Source organism: Vidua chalybeata, chromosome 18, assembly GCF_026979565.1.
Source record: "Vidua chalybeata isolate OUT-0048 chromosome 18, bVidCha1 merged haplotype, whole genome shotgun sequence".
NCBI classification, from domain to species: domain Eukaryota; kingdom Metazoa; phylum Chordata; class Aves; order Passeriformes; family Viduidae; genus Vidua; species Vidua chalybeata.
In genome coordinates, this window is record NC_071547.1 from 9,720,994 (window position 1) to 9,743,727 (window position 22,734).

The 22,734-nt window shown below is 46.1% G+C and overlaps 3 protein-coding genes and 1 long non-coding RNA gene across 6 annotated transcripts; 2 read left to right on the forward strand and 2 right to left on the reverse strand.

Annotated features, from left to right (window-relative positions):
- Window positions 1-1,610: 1,610 nt before the first annotated feature.
- Window positions 1,611-3,514, reverse strand: GATC (glutamyl-tRNA amidotransferase subunit C). 2 transcript variants are annotated; one of them, XM_053959515.1, is made up of 4 exons: window positions 3,356-3,514; window positions 2,928-3,091; window positions 2,443-2,546; window positions 1,611-2,067 (listed from the first exon to the last, which is right to left on the reverse strand). In XM_053959515.1, the coding sequence occupies exons 1-4, from the start codon at window positions 3,497-3,499 to the stop codon at window positions 2,012-2,014; spliced, it is 468 nt and encodes a 155-aa protein (XP_053815490.1). In that variant the 5' UTR covers window positions 3,500-3,514; the 3' UTR covers window positions 1,611-2,011. The 2 variants fall into 2 exon arrangements, with proteins under 2 accessions (XP_053815490.1, XP_053815488.1); XM_053959513.1 differs by having other exon boundaries at window positions 2,928-3,094.
- On the forward strand, window positions 3,512-6,160 carry TRIAP1 (TP53 regulated inhibitor of apoptosis 1). Its single transcript, XM_053959517.1, has 2 exons — window positions 3,512-3,730; window positions 4,438-6,160. The coding sequence occupies exons 1-2, from the start codon at window positions 3,524-3,526 to the stop codon at window positions 4,519-4,521; spliced, it is 291 nt and encodes a 96-aa protein (XP_053815492.1). The 5' UTR covers window positions 3,512-3,523; the 3' UTR covers window positions 4,522-6,160.
- A 595-nt stretch (window positions 6,161-6,755) lies between these two features.
- On the reverse strand, window positions 6,756-8,353 carry LOC128797177 (cytochrome c oxidase subunit 6A1, mitochondrial). Its single transcript, XM_053959516.1, has 3 exons — window positions 8,248-8,353; window positions 7,825-7,964; window positions 6,756-7,016 (listed from the first exon to the last, which is right to left on the reverse strand). The coding sequence occupies exons 1-3, from the start codon at window positions 8,351-8,353 to the stop codon at window positions 6,936-6,938; spliced, it is 327 nt and encodes a 108-aa protein (XP_053815491.1). The 3' UTR covers window positions 6,756-6,935.
- A 6,797-nt stretch (window positions 8,354-15,150) lies between these two features.
- On the forward strand, window positions 15,151-19,890 carry LOC128797181 (uncharacterized). Of its 2 annotated transcripts, none has more exons than XR_008434033.1 (4): window positions 15,151-15,495; window positions 15,757-15,876; window positions 16,258-16,383; window positions 19,801-19,890. It is a non-coding gene; the product is annotated as an uncharacterized LOC128797181 (long non-coding RNA). The 2 variants fall into 2 exon arrangements; XR_008434034.1 differs by having other exon boundaries at window positions 15,151-15,237.
- Window positions 19,891-22,734: the final 2,844 nt, after the last annotated feature.

Sequence of the window (22,734 nt, forward strand, 5' to 3'; positions counted from 1 at the left end):
TGTGTTCTTTTGCTAAAAACATTAAGAAGTTTTGAGTGGTCTCGGGGCCACAGTAAGTAACTAATTTCCAGAACTGTGTTCAGTATCTGCAGCACTTGCAGTAGCTCTTTGAGTACTGGACAGTTTTGTGCTGACAGAATGGAACCATTTAACAATCCTCCAAGTGCTTCCACTGAAGTTCAGAAACACCCATGAAATCTCTGAGGAGGTGGTTGTGTTTGGTAGCTGCAGGCAAATTTCTCTGCATTAAGAAATGGTTTGCTGAAGGAACAATTGTGATGACGACTGCAGGAAATGTCAGGGTGGGTGAGATGCACGTTGTTAATGAGAAACATTAAAGCCTGGGATACATTAGAGTCCTACTTGTTAATCAAGAATATAAAAGTGCAGTTTCCCTCGGGACAGAGCTGCAGGGAAAGGCAGAACAAATAAACACAGGAGATGATAGCTGGGGTAGAGGAGGTGCTGAAGAAAACTGGGTAATGGATAAGGTATCTCATGAGATTGCTCTCCCAGTTTAGGCTGTAAGCACTTTTCATGAGGTGGGTTTTTACTCTGAGTTGCAGAGGTGGTTTTTTACTCTGTGTTGCACAACCTAACACTGTACTAACAGAGCTTTTTCCTGGGGCTCCTAGTTAATATCAAAACATGAAATAATCATTATTAGCAATAAAAGAACTTCCATCTTCTTTTTCTTTCCACAAAGGTGCAGAAATCTCCACATTGAAATTTTCTTTGTAAACCTGGTTTATATGCAAGAGCTTCCAATGCAATTTTATATCTACAGTTTTGTGGTGGTGGAAAAATGTCGGCAGCTCTAAATGAGGTTATCTCCATGGTCTCCAGAGAAACTGGATCCATTTACTGAGTGCTGCAGTGAATGCAGGGGAGCCAGCACATGAGGGGTCTCTCTCCCTCTCTCAAAGTGCACCCAGGGCCCAGTGGGGCTCAGCACCACCAGTGTTAGACCCACTGAGGCACTGACATGCCCTGCCCCACGGGCAGCTCATCTGCCCTCTGTGAGCTTTTCTTTTTACAGGTATCTGAGTCAAGGTTGTAATTCCCTTATTTGTGGTGAAGTTGCATCAAACCCCTTCATTAAATGCAGCTTGGGCTGCAGGGAACAAGCATCAGGCAGTCTGTTCTCTCACTGGAGTGTGTGGGAGCAGCACTGAACTGGCAGTTTTAAGTTTAGCCTGTGCTGTGTTGGGAATGTGGGATCATCTTGTCCAAATTGCTGGTTTAGCTGCTGCCTTTAAATAGTTACTTGATGCTATTTTGGGTTAAAAGCTCCTGCAGCCATTCAGTTCCCTCTCAAATTCCTCTTCCTTTTTCCCCATTCTCTCTGATGGTCAAAGGAAGAGGCCAAAATGGATGGATCAAAGGGGGACTTCTCAAAGTGGGAATTACCTGATATTATGATTGGGGTATTAATCATATTGTTTGATAGATATTTGAAGTCTTTCCTTCTAATGATTGCTATACACCTCATAAATTACTTACAGGCTGAGCTTGTGTATTTGTAAAACTTAAACATTTGCAGGGTCTGAATCTTGACAAGACTGAGGCTAAAGCAATAATACAGTGTTACAGCTTTGCAGAGAATTGGATTAGTGGTGTTAAATACAGGCTTTATTTCAATACCCTTGAAAGAATTCAAGTATCATAGTGATTACATGTTTTATGCATCTCTATGAGTATATTATGGATGCTTAAACAAATAATTAGGTAATTGCACAATGAAGAGTGGGACAAGGGTTTGCTCTCACCTCCAGACAGCAAATTCACTTTGCAAATAAAAGCACCAAGATCATCTGCCATGCTGCCATCCAGCTTCAGAGACATTGAATATTTCAGCAGCACTACTAAACTTTTACCCTTTCTTTCTTCTGTCTTGCAAGTGCTCTTCTTTTGACCAAAATACATGCCAGGGTGTTTCAGCTGTGACTGCACAAAACTTTCATTTTCTCCAAATAAAATACTCAAAGGGCATTTAGGCTCTGGGCTGTCACTAAGAGCCCTGCAGAAAAGTCTCTCGTTCTTCCAGCTTTGGTAAAGGGATGTTACCTGAGAGAAAACATAAAACAAGTTGTGTGAGACCAGCTGTAAGTTACCTTGTGGGCAGGACACCTTGGCATGGAAGTGCTTCTCCAGTTTACTCCGTGTACAGGCTGCCTAAATAGCCTGAGAAAGTCAGGAAAGTCCTGCCTGAATTCCTGTAAGGAATTTCTCAACATGTGCAGTAAGTTCAGAGTCAGGCCAGCCCCTGTGCTGCTTCTGGACTAATGAACTGCACATTGTTTTACACAGATGGCTACAGTAATTTCTCTTAGTGCTCCCTATTATTGACTAGTATTTCTGAAAGTAAATGCAGCTGTGGCAGGTTATTTTCTTCAAGTTAATTCAGGTGAGATTAAGAGATTTTTGTAAGCAAGTCAATACCTGGTGGAGCTACAAAATACTCCTCCACTTTCTCTCTGGCATTTTCCAGCAGTTCTTTGGTGCAGTTGCCTTCTGTCACATCATCTTCTCTGAGATACAGACACCTGAAAGACAAAGATTACTGGTTGCCTTTAAGCTGTTCTGTGAATATGAGGTAGGAAGGGTGGCTTATTTCTAAATCTGGTTTTGGTCTCTTAAATAAGCACTGAGACAAGTACTGGAACATTTTGAAGCACCCAAGAATGGCACTGGCAGGCATCTGGGGAGCAGTGTGACAATTAAGACAGATTAAAGAACTGAAGTTCACCTTTGCTTTGCTCACACATAAAAATTACACATACCAATGACACCCTTCTCCCACACAGAACCACGGGAAGACGTTTTGAGCAAAGGGGCCACACGCATGGTGATTCCCAGGGAAAAAGGTCCCAGAACAAACAGTTTGATGCATTAGCAGATAAAAGGAGGCTGCTGCGGTTCACCACCTGTCCTCCAGCACTGAATCCATCGGTTCCACGCCGTCGGTGTTTACTTCATGAAGCTGATCAGCAAACTGGATCGCTTTGTGCAGCCGCTCCACGCCCTCCGAATCCCGGAAATCCACCAGGGCCAGGTGCTCCAAGTGGTCCAGCACTTCCACCGACACCTTCTGCTGTACAAAGGCATCAATACGGACAAAAAAAAAGTCAAAAACTGACAAGTTTAATAGTGCTACTTTCTTTTAATTAGAAAATTGTTACACGTCAAAACCGGAGTTTACAAAGAGCCCTAAAATCGTTAAGGCTGGAAAAGACCTTTAAGGTCATCAAATCCAGGCCACCGGCAGGGACCCGCTGCTTGCTGTCCCTCTACTGGGAACTCAGCCGGTGTTTTGCGCTGTTGGCGCTGCCCGGAGCGGTGCGTGCGGCGTTACCCGGAGCGGTCCGTGCCCGCCGTTCCCGCCGTTCCCGCGGTGCCCGCCGTTCCCGCGGTGCCCGCCGTTCCCGCCGTTCCGGCTCTCCGGGCGCGGGGGGCCCGGCCCGGCGCGGAGCCACCGCCCGAGGAGCAGCGCGCGCATCGCGTGACGCCGCCGGCGCGCCGGATGTGCGTCACGGAGCGGCGCGCCCGGCCCGGCCCGGCCCGTCCCGGCGCGGCCGCCGCGATGAACAGCGTGGGTGAGGCGTGCACCGAGCTGAAGCGCGAGTACGACCAGTGCTTCAACCGCTGGTTCGCCGAGAAGTTCCTCAAGGGCGACAGCGCCGGCGACCCCTGCGGGCAGCTCTTCAAGCGCTACCAGCTCTGCGTGCAGGTGCGTCCGGCCCGGGCCTCCTTCCCTCCGTGCCCCGAGCGTCCTTCCCCCGCGCTGGCCCTTCCTACCGCCGGCCCGCTGCCCCAGGGCCGCCTCAGGCCTCACCAGTGACCCCACACGCAGCTCTGGGTTTCTCTCGCCCTGCGTCTGTCGGTCATTACGTGGAATATTTTACAGGCGTCTCCTATTTTTATTGTACTTGACTTCTTAAGGCTGGTGTGCAGAGGCTGCCGCACGTTTCTGTTAAACCGACTGTAGTTCAGGCAGTTCTCAGTACGTCCTTCAGCAACTCGAACACTGAAGCTTTATTCAAACCAGCTTTTAAGATTACTTTCTCTAGATCACTTGTGTTTTTACATGATTCCTATTCAGGCAACAAGCGTTAGGACAAGCGGTTACAGATTTAAGCTGCAGCAGGGAGGTTTAGGTTGGACATCAGGAGGAATTTTTTCACAGAAAGGGCGATCAGCCGTTGCAGTGGGCTGCCCAGGGAGGTGGTGTAGTCAGTGTTTAAGGAGAGCCTGGGCATGGCCAAGGTCTGGTTGACATGGTGCTGTTACTCACGGGTCACAGGTTGGACCTGATGATCTCCGAGGTGTTTTACAGCCTGATTCTGTGGTTCTGTGTTTTGTACCAAAGATAACATCATGTAGCCCTATAAGGAAGTGCTGAATTTAATTATTTGGTTTTCTTTTTCTTCTTTTCAGAAAGCAATCAAGGAAAAGGACATACCCATTGAGGGCCTGGAGTTCATGGGCCCAAGTAAAGGAAAAACTGAGAACTCCTCTTGATGTTGGCTGTATGGGTGGAGTCACTAATAGGAGCCTTTGGACTAAGCACCATCACCAGGTGTACCACACATGCCACCTGGAGAAGACCTTTGTTAACTGCTTTCTAGGAAGTGACAAATGTTCTCTGCTTGTGAAAACAAACAGCTGAAAGGAAAAAAAAAAAAAAAAAAAGACTGGACCACGTGGTAACTGCTGCCTCCTTCCAGTGAAACTTGGTGGTGGTTCAGCATCTAACGGCTGAAAACTCCATGTGAACTAATTTCCTACTGAATGTACTCTGTAATGGGGGAATGCTGCTTGGAGTGGGCTGAGATGGGTTCTTTGTGACTGATTTCTCTTGCTTATTTATGTAACACTTGAAAGTGTTTCAAAAGAATATGAAGGGGGTTGATGCACTTTCTATCGTCTCTATGCTGCTGAATTTTGGTGATGAAATTAGTTTCTTGTAATCCTGAATGCTGAAGGGCTTAAGCACTGTTTTGTGTCAGCTACAGAGATGGTTTAAGAGCACTAGTGGACCTGCAACAGCTTGGCTAAAATAAATACAACCAGGTTATATTTTGTTCAAGTAGGTAACTGTGCAGTAGAGTCTGACTGTGCCCCCTGGGAGGGATGGAAGTGGCCTCAGCAGCTGAAGAGGAGCCTTCTGACGCAGAGGTTACCTCAGCCTTTTCTGAGAGACCAACACATCCATGAACTTGAATTCTCTCTCCTTTAGCATTACACATTTCTGGGGTTTGATCCTCACACAGGGATGAGGCAAAGCTTGCCCCCCTCCTTTCACCAACACAGGTAAAAAAGATATTATGGTCTGGGGACAAAAGATAACTTCATAATTCTAGAATTACAGTGAGAAAAAAATAAAGCTTCGCTCTCTGCTTTTAATTACTACTAATTATTTAAAGGTTTTACTTAAAAAAAAAATAAAAAGGTGCAGTTCTCAAACATTATAGCTGGCCTGGCTGCACCACAGCCCCTCGTAGACCCCAGACACTGAGTCCTGTGGGCCTTGTGCAGGGATCAGAAGTGCTGCAGCCTGAGGCTGTTGTTCCTGTGCCAGGTGAGCCACCCTCCTGTTCTCAGGTGCAGAGAGCTCCTACAGTGCCAGCACAGGGCTTAAATATAGCACTGAAGAAAGAGGCTTTTGGCAAAGTGCAGCAGGTCTAAGGGAAGGAGCTATAAAGAGCATTTTGGAGACGGTTGACTCTGTAGCTTTTCTTTTTTAAGGAATAACACACAAACCCAGTTTGCTTTTCTTTGATCTTCATGTAGGGCTAAATGTGACTTTGTCAGCTTTAAAACAACTGTGCCCATCAGTGCCTTGTACTTGCAACACAGGAAAACTTTGTCTCAACCATCTTTTACTGGTAAGCAGACAAAAAAAACTCACGTGGAAACATGGGGAAGGGCATCCTGCAGTACCACTTTGAGATTCTCTCTTGCCATCCATCACTCCTTTCAACAGCAAGATGCCAAAGCAGCTGCTGTGTTCTAGCTTTTGGGAAGAACCACGTTAATAACAGCTGAGATAGAGCTCAGTTTCACATTGTGCAAAAAATACAGAAGTTACAGTAAGAACTTGAAAATGGTTGACTTGTAGTGAGCAAAAATTTGAAAATTAAAGTTGTACTGGCACAGGCTCATGCTGTTGGCTCACTATTTCCTTCTGCTTCAAGCAGCTTCTGCATGACACAGTACACATACATAAGCAGTAGAACCAAAATTGTGTTTTCTTCTACAAAACCTGCGTGAGAGACTTTGTACAGACTGCAGCTTTATGAAAAGCAGAGTGGTGAGCAAGATATGTGCTGATGTACTTGAAAATTTGAGAGCTGAAGGTGAACAGTGTGAAGGCAGAGCTTAGCTCATCATCTTTGCTGCCACTCCCTCTGCCAGAAGGGACCAAGAGAAAATCACCTTCATGACTGTTAATAAATATTGCAAAAGCTGATAATGGAGAATGTGCTTCAGTATATATTGAATTTTAATCTACGTATCTGTTGTTCTGGCTGCGAGTTTAGAGTCATCAGTTAAACCAGACATGAAGAATGTGAAATTGATTCATGTCCTATGCCAAATGCATTCCTGTTGTTTGTGTTACAGACCCAGAACATGCGTTACCATCCAGGCAGTCAAACCCCTTTGCACTCTGTCCCGTGGGAAACCTTAATGCTTTATGCCAACACTGAACTAGAAAACTCCTAAGGATTCAGGTAAACAAGTCAAATCCCAAATTCACGTTCAGAATTGTTTATTTAAAGGGCCCCATCACAAGTACAAGCGGGGGCCACAACACCACTCAGCTTCATCTCAGAAGAAACAGAGTTTCTGAAACTAGGACCCCAGAAATGATGGTTCCCACTCAACATTCTGGTTCAAGAGCCAAAGTTCTGGCTGTTGTCAGGATCTTGGTTTTAATCTTCATAACCAGTTGGGAGAGGGTTAACGTGGGGGTTGTGAAACAGAGTTTTATTCCCATCACCCCAGGGGAAACGCTGTTGAAAGAAGAAAGAAAATAAGCCAGTGGCAGCTCCTGAACAATCCCTCCAAGCACCTGAAACCAAGAACAGTACGGACTCAAACATCAATTCTCCCAGGCAATTAGTGACAGGACACGAGGAAATAGCCTCAAGCTGTGCCACGGAAGGTTCAGGCTGGACATCAGGAGGAATTTCTTCACAAAAAGGGTTGCTAAACATTGGGACAAATTGCCCAGGCTGCTGGGGTCACCATCCCTTGGAGGTGTTTAGGTATAGACTGGATGCAGCACTTAGTGCCATCACCTGGTCGACAGGGTGGAGATGAGTCAAAGGCTGGACTCCACCTCAGAAGACTTTTCTAACCTAAATGATTTTATGATCACACAGCTTGACAGGCTGGTGAATTAAGCAAGCTGGCTCCCAGGATGTGGGAAGCTAGAGTTGGAAAACTCCCTTAGCTGGGAGCCACAGTCTCTGAACAGCACAATCTTTGCTCTTACTTAAACATCCACTGTGCTGTATTATGAGGACCCCAATTTTCAGTATTTGGGATCTCCACTGCTACCTTTTAGATCTGTATTACTTTAAGTACAGCAGCTCTAGGACTGAAACATTTTTCAGCAAGACATTAGGAGGATCACTCTGGGGGGGGAAGGCCTGTGAACATCACGGGTACTTCATCAGAGCTGTGACAAACTCAACGGTCACGAGTTGATATCACAGCCACCTCATGTAGCAGTCGAGAAAGGAAAACGGCAATCTTAGAGGGAGCTCTGCAGCCGTGGAGGAAAAGAGGGCTGTGAAACGCCGCGGGCAGAAGTACCTTGGTCCTGATGCGGAGGTGGGGGTAGGGCACGAACTCGGGCCGCTCGTGCTCGTGCTGTGCCTTCAGGTAGCAGTTCAGCATGCACACGGCCACGCCGGGCAGCGCCACCACGAAGGTCAACGTCTTCCACATGCGGGCTGGGCGGGGGCAGCGGGACAGCGATTAGAGCAACAACCGCGGCTTTCCTTAGCGCTACCGACCTCACGGCGCGCCAGACGCGATCAGCGCATTAACGAGGCACTAATGAACCCCGTGTCCCTCACTCGAGCGCCGGTCCCCTCCCCGTCTGTAACAGGGATCCGGGCTCACGCCGAGCGCCTGCCATACCCCGCTCCCGCAGCGAAGGGCACCGGCTGTCAAGGGCAGCACCGCGCCGGCCGCGGGCCCCGGCTCCGCCCTCGCCCCGCAGAGCCCCGTTACCTCCGCCCTCCTCGTGTGCCGCGGCCGCCGCCACGCCGCGCGCCGGCAGGGAGCGCGGGGCGGCGGCGCCGAGCAGCAGGCGGGACGCCCGTCCGAGGGCCGCCATGTCCTCCTGTCCGCACACCGGGACCGGAACCGGAACCGCGCCGGGCGGAACCGACGGCAGCAGCGCCCGCGCTGACCTTGAGCGGGGCCGCCCGCGCGCACGCGCCGCCCTGCGCGGGAGGGGCGGGGCAGTGACGTCACGCGGCGCGGCCTGAGGGGCGGGCCGGCGCCATCTTGGTGCTGAGGGCGGGGCGAGTCCGGTCGCGGCTGAGGGAGCTCGTCCTGCGGGCGGTGACAGAGACACCGACCCGCTTAGCTTGGAGGGGACCTCGCACGGCATCGTCTCCATCCTGTGACCGAACATCACCGTGTCAGTCAGACCATGGCACTCAGTGCCGTGTCCGGTCTTTCCTTAAACACCTCCAGGGACAGTGATTCCACCACCTCCCTGAGCAGCCCATTCCAATGTCTGATCACACTCTCTGTGGAGAAGTTACTCTTGATGTCCAACCTTAACCTCCCCTGGTGCAGCTGGAGGCCATTTCCTCCTGTCCTATTGCTATTGCCAGGGAGAAGAGGCCGATCCTCACCTGCCCACATCCTCCTGTCAGGTAGAGAGGGATAAGTAGTTCAAGGAGTGAAAAGTCCTCGGGCTGTGGGGTCAAGGAGAGTGCTGGGGATGTTCCAGGCATGAGGGGATCAAAGGGCCCTCAAATGGTGCAATTCTGTTACCACTAATGTGTTTTTAATTACATGGAATCCTGGGATGATCCTACTGAAATAATAACATCACTCGAATGAACACAAGATCTCTAGGGGGAAAAAATAATTTACAAATATCTAGATTATCTTTTAGTTCTTTATTGGGGCCTGGCTGTTTGACTTCTGGCAGAAGCTGTGTAGGTGGACAGTACATTTTTCAGCACTTAAAACTGCAGAGCAAAATGAGAAGATTCCCATGGTGAATATAGAAACTGTAACAATAAAAAAGCAAATAAACCGAGCTTTTGGGAAGGACAATGGTAAGGGCAGGTCTGAGAGGAATGACATGAAGGAATTGTGTTTTACTCCAAACAAGGTTGCTGTTGGAAGGAGGAGGTTGGTCGGTCGTGCACACCTTGGTCCCTTGGAATTGGTCACTTCTCTGCTGCCAAGACCAAGGCATGCAGCGTGGCATGGCTGTAAGATGGTGGGGAGATGTGTTTGCTGCTGGGAAACAGGATTTCTTTACCCATTTTCACTTGGAGCACGGCTTGTGTCCAATTTACTGTGTAGTATAAAGGAATAGTAAGATGGCCAGAACCTTGGAAGCTGTTGTGAAACACACCTTGGCATAAAAATATCGCTCAGTTATTTACTTTATCTGGGTGCTTTGGTTTCTTTGTTCTTCTCTTATTTTTTTTTTAATTACAATTACCTCATCCAGCACTTTGCTTTTGTATTATTTTAATAAATAGTTTTAAGGACAGCTTTGCTTCCATACTGAAAGAAGTTATTCCCAGGTACTGTGTGTACCTGCACAAGTGTTCTGTCATCATGGACATGATGCATTTTGTACAAAGCAGCCCTCAAACCACTGGGGCTTGCCACGTGCACACACACCTGCTTTGCTAAATCCACATTGGAGGTAGATTTTGCCTTTCCACACCCTCATCCTTTGCATTCAGGCTTATGAGATGTCTAACATATCAGACTTTTAATTTAAAAGGAATTTGCATGTGGATTTTTGGGGAAAACAGAAGATCTGAGAATTATTCGGTACAATATTTCAGTGATGGAACTAAGTTCTGTATCCTAAAGCAAATTTGCAGCAGGAGCTATATAAACAAAACTACTCTTGTTTGTAGCAAAAAAACCTTTAAGCAAGCAACAGACAGTAAAGTTTAGGAACAAGAGAAAACAAAGAACCAGCAAAATAAGTAAACATCTGTCTAGGATGAGGAAAAATTCTCTCTAAAATTAAACAGGTTTGTGAGCTCTGCTGCTGCTGCAGCACCCTCAAAACACAACATGCAAGTGTTAAGCAGGAGGTGAGAGCAGCCAAGGTTTGCTTCTCCCAAGTTCTCCCTGACACCTTTACTCCTCTGACAGTCTGGAAAATGCCCTGTGGAGAAGGCAGTAGTGGCACCTCTTAGCACAGCTGCCCCAGGAGCTCACCCATGTAGTTCTAAGGGGCTCGTGGAGAGCAACTGAAAATGGGGTTTAAGTCTGTCCTGAACCTGAGTGTGGTAGCAGGTTCATTACAGTCTGAATAACACTGATGTAAAATGGGTCTGTCTTAGTCTTCATCATCCCAACAGCTGTGATTAATCTCTGTATGAGGTGTATCAGGAGTCTAGTGGGTCTGATTCACATCTTTAAATGTAAATTAGGAGTGACTGCTGGGAGACACAAAAGATTCCATAAGAATAATTTCTTTTAGCTGAGGGAAGACAGGCAGGTATTGAAAGAAACCTAGATATTTTAAGAGTATTGTGATTAATGTTTTGATGTAGTTGTATGAAATGTGTTTAACTCTACAATACGTGATGGTTATTATCACTGTGATGATTGCAGTCCTCCCGACAGCACGTGTTTTTACAAAGGTGTGTGGGAAATGAGGGAACAGTCAGCTCTGGCTCTGGAGCTCTGTCTGAATTATTGACCCATGGCATGGGAAGCCCCTCTCGAACTCACTACTGTGCCTTGCAGAAAGGGTTTCAGGTGGGGTTTTCCCCCAGCTGACCTATCTGAGGGCCTAGAGCTTGATTTAGAAAACATCTTATCACCTTTAAAAATCCAGGCCCAAATCCAACATTTTGAGGAATTTTCATCAGGTACATTTTTACAAAAGATCCAGCATCCCAGGAACTTTCTGAGTGCAGAAATGCTACAGAGTTAGTTCTGAAAAGGGATGGGGAAAATATATATTAAGTATATATATACACATATATGTATGTATGTGTATAAGTGGTAGTAGCCAGTCACTGAGAGAAAGCTGTTTCAGAGTAGTGGTGGGACAGGTGGAGGTCAGGCCAGAACTCCTGGTAGCTCACTTGGCTGCCCAGTACCAGTGCCCTGCTCGGCGTGCAGCAGTGACAAGTGACACTTTGGATGGTGTTGCTGTTCTGTTTAGCACAGTTTGAACGATTGCAGGGAGCTGGTGGAGGTGGAGTTCAGTAGAGTTGATGCACTACAGTGAAAAGGAATGTTTGTAGTGCAAAAGCAAGCTCTGGTTTACATGGACAGAGACGTTGTGGGAGCAGAAAGCTTTGGCTTTCAGGGAACGGCCCGAAATTTAGTGAGTTTTGAGATCCTCCTTTCCACTCTGATTCCGAATCAAAGGCCACTTGCCAGACTCGAAGACGTTCACCTTCCTTTCAGTTACTTTTCGCAGGTGCAGCGGTGGGTGGCAGAGAGAGGGCAGGACACCAGCGAGAGTCACGGTGCGCTGGGAGGGAGGTACCGCCGCCGCCCGCAGCAATGCCGGCCCGGCCCGCCTGGTGGCAAACTGCTTTCACCGTGCAGTGAAGTGCCTCCGTTCACCAGGTCTGGGAACAACAAATGCGCTCTCGGGAACTGCAGGCTGTAATCTCATCCCCGTGGATTTTCGCGTTTTTAGGGCCCTGCTCATCCCTCTCGAATAGCAATATTGCCTCCATCAGATAGAGTTTTAACAAACGCGGAGTTCGTGCTGCAGAGATAGCGTCTGTGTCTCAAACTCCACAAAGTTTCTGGGGCAAAAGTTTTCTTCATCTTCTCCCTGTAGTCCTGGAACGGCCGAAATCAATATTCTGACATCTGTAAATCCTTTGTTCCCCTTTTCACCAGGGCTTTATCAGCTTTGGGAGGGAGGGCTGGGGGGAAGAGGGCCTTGAGTGAGCCATTGTCCCTTCCCTCGGGAATGATCTGGAACTACTATGCAAATCTTCATTTGAAGACCCTGGGAACTGGGGGAGGGCTTTAGCTGCGAGCTCAGTGGGAGGGGAGCTCTGAATCCCGGCTCACACACTCCTGCCTAGCGCAAGGAGCTGGGAAGAGTCTTTTGAACACGCAGAAGAGACGTTTTGTGCTTTGTGCGCTCCTGTGAGGCTTTGCGCTCTTTATGTCTCCTGTTTTGTGCCTTTTTTCCTGCCTACTTCTTCTAAATGTTTGCATAAGAATTGGGGGCAGGGGAAGAGATCCAAGAGCTGCGATTAGCAGTGATGAAGTCAGAAGGGTGCAGCGCCTCTCCTGCCTCCCTCTCACACCCTGGAGTCTCCGAAGCAGTGGAGCAGCTGCAGTGGTTCTAACACACCTACCTCCCGATTACTGGCATTAGCATACGGCACGGGCACAGATTCAGTAAAGCAAATGGTTCAGCTGGTCAGGAGTACTGGAGTAGAATAATTTGCAGTTCTGAAATTACCGCGTTGTAGCCAGGTCCTAAGAAGCCACCTCTTACAGGGACAAAGACCCAGAGAGCAGAACCTGCTTCGTGAAACTCTGTGGGCTGTCCTGGCTTGGCTCCAAGCTCCGTGTCACCTGTTTTGTATTAGGGCAGGGTCACACTAACTGCCAAGTTTCCTGGAAGTTTTGTAGGGTCCTCCGTAGGCCTCATGGAAGGGGAAATATCCTGGCCTGACTTCGTAGCTACATGGATCAACGGGACAGTGGGGGAAGGACAACTCAGTTGCATATCTAGGCATTTTTGTTTTTATAACTACTCTAAAGGTAGTCATAGTCCTTTTGGTTTCCTGACCTTCATTTTCAGGTCATCTGTCTAGTCGTTTATTTTTCAAACTTTGAGGGGTTTAATGTTCCAGAAAACTAAATTTTACTTTTGAACAATGACAGCCCTGGAAAATGCAACACGACTCACTCTCTCCCGGCCAGCTGAAAAGATGTGACCACTTAAAAATCTCATCTTCTGTCAAAACCGTAGGAACTGAGCCCTGATTCTGTGTTACCTCCCACGTCAAAGCCAAAGCAGTGTAAACCAGTGGTGTTTGTCCTACAGTTACTTCACTGCTTTGTGGAGGGAAAGTGCTTCACAAGCTTGGTCTCATAGGCACAATTGGGTCTGAATCTGCTCTCGTTTTCTGTGTGTAACTCTAGCATGACTCAGCTGACTGGGGTGAACCCCAGGAATTGTGCAGGCTGAAAACCAGCCTGGACATGCCCTCTGGCTCCTGTAAGTGGCCCCAGCACCTGTGCACGCTCCCGCATCCGTGCAGATGCTTTTCTGAGTACACTTGTTTGCATGAGGGCTGGTGTGTGAATGCACATTCTTCTCACCCACGCCTCACATACGCATGCAAACACACATCCTCGAGTGCACACAGCCATTCCCTTTCTCTCATACACGTTTGTGCACATACACAGACCTTTTTGAAAGCTCCTGTTTTCAGAAAGGTTTTATTTATAGGTCCTGCCTGGTTGTGAATGTGAAAGAGAGAAAGCCCCTCAGAGGGTTCCTTTCATGTGTAAATCAGCCTAGGCTGAGAGCATTGGGGTCACTGAGAGGAGGATTTCACTCTTAATTACTCAGAGAGAAAGCAGGCAGGGGACTTTCTCAAACTAATAGGGTTGTTCTCTGCTGGGGAAATCAGCTTGAGACGCCCAAATTTCTCTTGCATCAGATTTCGGGCTCTGATTCACAGGCCTCTTCTGCCAGTAGCAAGAGCTGTCTATGTGGCACTCGGAACAAACAGTTCAGCTTCCAAAACAGCTTACTTATTAAAAATGGTTATGCTCACTCTAATAATTGGGTGTTCTTTGGAGACCAACGGAAGAGCTGACCTAGCTTGCTTGGTTTTTATGCTACTTTTATTGACAAAGATATTAGTCTGTGATACATGTATCTGTGACTCCATCCTCAGTATTCTTTCAGACCTGAAAACTCAAATTTCTCTGCCAAGTAGAAAAATACTGTCCAGAGATTAGTCCAGTGAGCAGGACTCTGAATTTGAACTTGAAACCAGCACTGGATTCCCAGTTCAGCCACCAAATGCCTTTGTATCCTTAGCTGTGGAATGGAGCAATCTCTCTGGAACAGGGCTGTTAAGAACAAAAGTCAATATATATTGTGATACTCTTGGTAATAAGGCTGTGAATGCCAGGGTAAATGGGTGTGTCTAAAGAGATGTGTCTTTTTCCTGGGATGCAATACAAGCACGGGAATTCTTCTGCTGAAGTAGAATTGTCACCTTTCATCTCTGGTCATTAAACCAAGTCTGGAAATCTACTGCAGAGGTGAGAACTCCCAGTCACAAGTCACTGAGTTGTCTAGAGGGACTTCAGAACCTGCTTGGACCACCACACACTAATAGAAAGTGTAACTATCAGTAGCTGCAGGAAAGAAATCTGTGCTGTCAAGTGCATACTCATACAAGCATGTGAGTGTGCACGTAGATGTTTTAACTTCACCTGACAAAATTTACACCTTCTCATCTGTACCTCCTTTTCATATATGGCCTCTGCTTTTCGGAACAGGAAATAAATGCATTGAGGGCTGAGCATTCCCAGCCCATGCAAAAATAGCCTCCTGGGAGCCTTGATTCATAATTTTTGCAGCTGTCTTAGTTCAGCTTACCTGGGAAGGTGGAGGGGTTTGTCTGGGAGCACCTGTTTGAAGATGCTGGCTCGTAGTGGTGGGAGCCATCGGCAGATGAGGTCAGCAGTCTGAAGTATCTGCAGAGGTCAGAGGGAAACGAATGGGTCATTTCTTTTGCAAATGAAGAGCTGCAGCCTGGAGCAGCCTTAGTAGAGCCCAGCATGTGGGTCCAGGCTGTTCCTTTTATGACCTAATGGAAATGGGGCCCAAAAGGACTTCCCTGATGGAGTTCTGTCTCCATTAAACAGCCTTTGTTATCTTTCCAGTGCAGCATGCAGTGGGTATAGAACATGGAATGGGGTTATCCTGGCTACCAGCATACTCAAGAGGATGAAGGTTTTATGGCTGCATAGAAAACCTTGGGCTGCAGGGTATCCTTATTGCCTTTCCAGGAGGAAAGTCTTGGTTTAAGATGTAGAACACATGTGTATTTCTGGTTTAGTGCTCCTTTTTACCCAACCTACATTAAAATACGTAAATCCAAGGGTTGCTTTAAAATAATGCACATAACTGACTAATGGATCAAAAAGCCTGGATTCTGTTCTTCATTGTGGTTGTAAATTTTCAGTTACTCTGCAAAGTCCTATGAATACCTATGCCTCACTCTTTCTGCAAAACACTGAAGAAAGGTAGTGTGGGGGTTTTTTTTTGTTTGGCTTTTGCCTTTTTTTTTTTTTTTTTTTTTTTTTTTTGTAACATCTTGAGGATTTAGGGTACAGGATGCTTTGTATATACAAAATATCACTGCTAGCACTGTCTGTCAGTGAAATCTCTTTTAGTCTACTTTTATGCAACATTACTTTCTCTGAATTGTTGATTTAGAATTAATTTTAATGTTATATAAATGATGTCAGTTCTCTCTTGCCATTTGCTGTTTTGCTTCTTTGCAGACCACCGGGGAACTCCTTTAGCTGTGACATTGTAATGGAAGGTGGAGACACCTCGAGGAGAAGGTCGAGACAGGCAACAGCAATTACAGTCAATAACATCCTGACTTGCCTCTATTACAGGTTTGTGTGTGATCTGTGCATGTCATCTCTCCTATGTACAGGTATTTGCAGTGAGGCAGGACATGAAAATAACTGTCTCCTTTGCAGGAGCTCTAGGAGCAGCTTCCTATTATTATCACTGTCTTTTCACAGCTTCAAGTAGAGTAGGGCAAGATGAGTGTTTTAAGGGAAGGCAGCTAAGGTTGGAGTCAAATGTACTCAGGGTTTTCTCTCACTGCTGTAATGTTACAGCCATGACAAGCAGCTAGAAGTAAGAACAGTCTTGGGACTGCCAGAACTTACACTAAAGGGAAACGTGAACTTATGTTTAAATTTTACTTCTCAACCTCTGCTGTGTGTGAAGGGTTGTTTTTTATGGCTTTCATCTCTATTTTCCTTTAGAAACCTCAGAAGAACTGTACACCCTTCAAATCTGTGTTGATGTGTTTTAAATGTATGATATGGAGCACATCCACTCTCAGTGGGTTGCAGGAAGGAGCCATAAAATCATAACACATCTTTGGAGGGGTAAGCTTGTTCTTTATTTCCTAGAAGCATCAGCTGGGTTTACACCATTTTATGTAGGAAGAGCTGCAGGACAAGATGAATGTTCCTGAGGTCTCAGAGACAATTTCATGTTTGGGGTAAGGCTGAGGTTAGCTGTGGAGCCTGTGTCCAGGCAGTAATTTGACAGCAGATATGGGCACACAGTAGTGCAGGCTCTGAAAATCGCAGAAGCCTGCTGAGTTATTGTGAGCTGGAGGAGCTTTTCTGTTTGTGGGCACATGGGTCTGCCTGCCTCACATTGTGCAGACATAACTGAGACATAAAGGAGGCTGGCAAATTGCAGAACAGAGATGCAAGGGGGAACAGGGGGCTGAAGAAGAAAAGTTAAGAGTTTGTAGACAAAGGACTCAAGCCTAGTTGTGAATTCCTAGCAGGTACTTGGTCTTTAAATGAAAACGTTTGTCAAGTAACATACTGATTTAATGTGGGAATTGGATAGATATCTGCAAAGGATTTTTTTGTTTTGTTTTGTTTTTGGTGTGATTACAAGAGATTTAACAGAGAAAGCAGTTTTACTTTCTCCCAAGGTATGTATTTGTTCATGTACCAAAACTATATAGGGCAGGCAGTATGACAGCACACAAAGTGACACACAGATGATACATATAACATTTCCACAGATTTGGACTGATTGTAAATAAGGCATAAAATGTGGTTTCCTTTGGGTAGTGTCTGACTGTACCATCAACAGCACTGGTGAATTATCCAGGGCCTTGCATCAGCTGCACTTTGCTACACCTGGCTGCTGGTCTGTGTCCCCTGTCCCACAGACCCACTCCTCTTCTACCTGGGCAATGCACCTGGCATTCCCATTCTGAGCAGCACCTTTCTCAGACCCTTTATTATGTCCTGTCATTGCACTGGGACCTCAGTGTCATCATATAGTGCCTTGGCTGTACTCAGCAGTGGCTGTCATCAGGCTGAATATCTGTGCTGTGCCTGTCATTGAACTGCTGGGACAGATGCATTCCACAGAGCACAGCCAGCAGCTCTGTCTGGGCTGTGTGTAACCCTTTTTTGGTGCCTGTCGGGAATGTAACAGGCTCTGCACAGCAGCTTTTTAGGCAGTCCCACTAGCACACCTCTAGCTGATGCACAGGATTGTAGTATTTTTCGATTGGACCCTCATTTGAAATTTGTTTTTGTCTATTTGTTTTGTTTTTTTAAACTTTCAAAAGGTTTTTCTCGGACCCTGAACCATTTCTATGATGATGCCTTGTAAGTTAGTAAGGACTCACAAGTTTTTGGTAGATGTGTGCAGAAAGTAGCTACAGGATTGGTCATTCCTGTAAATCATTGAACTTTTCATAAATTTAATTCTGGGCTTTTCCTTAAAAGCCCTCTCCCAAACTGGACACAAGACAATGGACACCAGCAGGCACAGCTCCCAGTGACTGGGATATTGTCACATATCCAAAAGCCTGGTGGGAGGAGCAGACATTAGGTCTGAATTCATCCTGGCAGGGAGATTTGGCTGAGAGAGAAGGAAAAGAAGGTCAAAGGCAGCTCCAAGGAAACGGCTTTGGTTTAAAATGTTTCATTAGAGTTTTCACACTGGAAATACAAAGCATGAGAATACAATTACTTGGCAGAGAAGCCACATTTAGTAACAGTCCTGTATACTTTCAGTGCTCTATATGGAAGGAGACACAATATATCCCTGGCCACCTCAGCAAAATTAAGGGTTTCTCTTCATCAATGTGGCTTTTTTTCCAAAATATTTTACATAATTTGGAAGGTTTTTAAATCAATATTGATAAAATAAGTTCTTTTTTCAGTACATCATTGCTCTCTACTGTATCCATGTAAACTTTGCAGGGCAGACTGGCTTTATCTGGGCAGTTTATCAGTGTCAGTGCAGCTGGGAACACTTTTGGGATGCTCACCTCATGTTTTTCCCCTTCCCTTCTCTGTCTGTCTTTGATTTTTCCTGGTGTAACTCAATAAGATAATCACAGACACCCTTTTCTAAAGGGTTAGTCTTTCCTTATTGATTCAAGAAGTTGCCTTTTTGAAGACAGTTGTTATCTGCCACTTGGATTTTGTTGCCTCAGGAAGTTTCACCTCTCCATGCAGGCAGGGTTGGGAGTTTGGACTGATGCAGATACCTACAAGACCTGCCAGTGCAGGGTCATGGTAGATGTCACCTGTGGGGAGGTAGGAAATGGGGTACCAGTATGTCTGGTCTGTGTTCTTCTTCTGGGACATAGTATCACCACAGAGCTGAGCAACTGAAATGTCACAGAGGAATATATGGTGTGGGTGGCTTTTTTTATGGGAAACCAGGATTAGTTTACATTTGCATTTTTTCTGGTTTCAGTTAAAAGTTGAAAAGGCTTTGTCATTACTCAGTGGCAGTTTTATTTTGGCCTAGAAAGAAGGGTTTCCCAGCAGACTGGCAAAGCACAAGCACATGCAGTGCCCTGCAAAGGTAATTCCTTACCAGACCCTGACACAGCTGAAGTACAGATTGTCTGTCTTGCACACTGCTAATCTCTGTGGCATATTTGTACCCAGGTTCCTTTGTCAACACCTGGAATAATTTTTATGTTCTCTCCTGGCTGTGCTGGGCAGTGTGCTGACAGGGCCCTGAGTGCACCAGCTGATTCTGCAACCTCCTACCCCTGTCCTACAGGTTTGGCTGCCTGTGTTTGAGGTCTGTCATGATACAGTGGAATGCAATCTGGGATTAGAGTGCTGTGAGAAGAGCTGTCTGCCAAAGAGCTGGGAGAAGCCAGCTGGGGCCTCCCCAATTCCACTGGGAGCCATGGCACAGAGCTGCCCTTGTCCTCAGTCCTCATTTGGGGTGGGCTGTAAGGCAGTTTGTGCCTGACTGTGGACCTGGCTGTGGCTGATCCTGACTTGAGTTCCTGGCTTCACTTCAGACCTGGCGCTTCATCCCTGTGGGCTCACTGATCTCCTGGCTATATGTGGTCACTGTCACAAGACCTGCTGTGCTCTTCTTGCTTGGTCACTGTGTCTGTGTGCCCCTTTACCCAAGGCCCCTGCTGTCCTTGCTGCCAGCCCTGCTCACCTTTGCTTCTCAGGCTCCCCAAGCTCCTCTGCAGCTGCTGCTCTGCCCAGCTCCTGGCATGGACCACAGCACCTCCGTGTGTCTGAGACTCCTGGAGGGGATGGGCAGTGACATGAGAGACATTATTGCTATGACAATAAGGAAGGTGTGGCATTAGCTTTGCCTCTCTACAGCTACCTGAAAAGCCAAGGCGAAATTCAGGTCTATCTGCACGAGCCCGGATGCCGGGAGAGCAGCCGGCAGGAGGAGCTCGCTGGACACGTCGCTGGATCGTTCCCAGGCAGTCACAGACGCATGTTTCAAGGGCATCACTTTAGATCTGCCTTCTTGGGACTTTCTTGCAGACAAACCACCAACAGCAGAAGACAGAGGAAACTTCGTGGTATTGCAACCGAGCAGCCCCAGTGATTTATATTAAACTTTTTTAGACTTTGCTCAGCTTGTTTCTCCCACCATGATGCTTTTATCTGTCATTATTTTAGATACTTAAGGGTGTTCAGGAAGATATTGAGGATGCCTTTTAGTCCCTAGAAGTGGCCAACTGTTTTATTTTCCAAGAAAGCTAGCGTAAGATTTCTTGGACAGCATTCTAACCACGGAGTAAAGAATTCAAAAACAATGTTTGTCTTAGCAGAGGAAGATATCCTCCTGGAGTCCTCATGACCTCTGAGAGGACCTGCAAGCAAAAAGCTCTGAAATCTATCAGTACCACTCTGATTATTGGCTTGACAAAGTTATTCAAACAGTTCTACCTCCTTGTATACAGTTCACCTATGTCTTCTGTGAGAAGCGGGCACAGAGGACAGTAGTAGCTCTTTTGCACAGCACAGTGTTCTCATTACTTAGGTGCAAAGTGTCACTCTGCTTCTTAGGGCCAGTCCTGCAGCCCTAAATTTCACAACCTCCATGGTTGTGCTTCTGCACCACCTTTAAAAATCATTAAGATTTTTTTTTTCTTTTAATTGGTGAATTCTTTGCTTTTGTAAGTCTGTCCCTCATTTAGTTACTAAATGGGAGCTGGGTGCCTTCTGGTCCTGAAGGTTGCTGTAATAATTATTTTGATCTTGAATGTGCCAGAAACTATTCTAATGCATATCAGCGTAAATTAAGTCAATAGAGATTCTTCAAATTTATCCTGGTGTTCAAGAGAATGGAATTCATGCACTTCAATTTACAGCTTATTAAGTGATCAGAATTAATGAACTTGCAATGACCTTTTCTGTTCTTGTTTACACATTTTCTTCCTATTCACTCATAATGTACATGATTTAGAAAACGTAGAGAGTTGAAAAGGCAGCGTGTGGGTCAGATATGTCCCATGGAGCACAGCATTGTGCTTCAGGCTTTAATCATATTTTCAAAGCTGCAGTGTAGAAATGGCACCTCTGTTGATACTCAGAAACCCAGCTTGATTTTTAGAACCCTCTCTGCATTCTTAAAGCCAGAAAAACATTTACAGTGAAGGTGTTCTTCAGAGTCGCTGGATAGATGCTGAACAATTCCTTTTTTTTTTTTTTTTTTTTTTTTTTTTTTTAGCGTTATTTTTCAGTGTAGTACTATATTTCAGCCTGGAGGTTGGGAATAATACAAACCATTGGATAACCATTGGATCCATCTTTCCTTTTATTCTGAGATTAGGAAATCACTTGGGATGTCACCAAGAAAACCTCACATAAACCCTCTTTTTCCCAAGACCAACTGAACATTATTCCACTGTGATTCAGCTCAGTGTTTGAATGATGAAAGTTTCCCTTTGATTTGCCTAAGGCTAAACTATGACTATGACTAAGGCTAAACTTGTAAGGCTGTGTGCTCATCTGGTCATTGTTTCTCTCTGACTTCATGGTATAGGATGACTTCTAAATTCTTCATCTGATCGACTACAAAATCTTCAGTGACTTTCTATTATTACTGTGAGAGAGAACACCACTAATTTGTGGAAATACTAGGGAATCAAAAATGGAGAATTGTGAAGCAGCAGTGATTTAGGTACCACTGCACTTGAAGGTGTGAAGTAACTGGGTGATAGCTCTCGCATACCAATACCTTTATCTCATCTCTGTCTATTGTTCTAGAAATGTTATGTGAACACACAGAAAAATCTGTCACCAGATAAATACACAGCTTGTGCAGCAACCTGTGCAGAATTGAAGAATCGAGATCCAAAGTTAGAAGGAAAAAGAAAGCCAGCTGTGAGGGAGTTAAGGGTGCTCTGCTAGAGGAGCAATGTAAGCATACACAGGAACACTGACAGTGACATTTAGAGAACCCATTTACTCAGGGAGTGGAGGTAGATGGGGCATTAAAATGCTATTGTAAGAGAGAATAAGAGATTCCTGAAGAGGAAAACGCTGCTATCACAGCAACATATACACAATCTGCTTGAGGGCATGCACGTGCCCCAGACATTGCCTGGGGAGCTGAGAAGCTTGAGAAGGTGGCATATGAGGCATATGTATAGGGGGGTGTGAGGCTTGTGGAATAAATCCCTGTATGGGAGAGCAAAATCTTCAAAGGAATGGCTGTAGATCATAAACTGCCCACAAGAAATGAGAAATAGAGGGCAGGCAGCCACCTCACCCTGAGCAACTCTGCTGACGGCTGTGGAGAGTGAGGGGGACCGTGGCAGCGGATGGGAAAGAGGTTTTAAGCCACGTGGGCTGGTTCTGGCCATGTATGACTTGCTGGAAACCAGAGAAACTGGTTAGTAACTCAAGCAGGCCAACATGGAGCCCAGGGCTGGACAGAGCTCCGAGGAGAGCTACACAAGTCACTCACCCTGAACGTGGTCCCTGCAGAGAGCTGAAACTGCTCCCCTCTGTGCTGGTGCAGAGGTGGTGCATCTCAGCGGCTACCGGGCACTCCCTGTGCCTGAAGGTACCATGCAGAGACAGTCCCTGGAAGGTGATGTATTCCTAATTCTTTACCTCTTTTGGCTTATGTATTTGCATACCAATGTTAAAAGATGAGAGAGACCCTCAAAGGCAAGGGTAGAGAATTGACACCGTACTCACTGAGCATTTGTAAAAACGGAGGGAGGAGACCCCATGGTTGCATCCAAGGAAGGCAGGGCATGCTGGATTCACAGGACTCAGCTTAAAGTATAACTGACATAAAATTCCAGTTGAAAAACAAATGTGTCTTAATACGAGTTTCAAGTACTACTCTTTTTTCTGAATTTCTTAGTTTTTTTCATTCTTCCCTTCTTAGTGCTGAGTATTCAAGTCCTCAAGACAATAACTTAACAACAGTGAGTATTTCCAAGTCCTGTTTCTTTA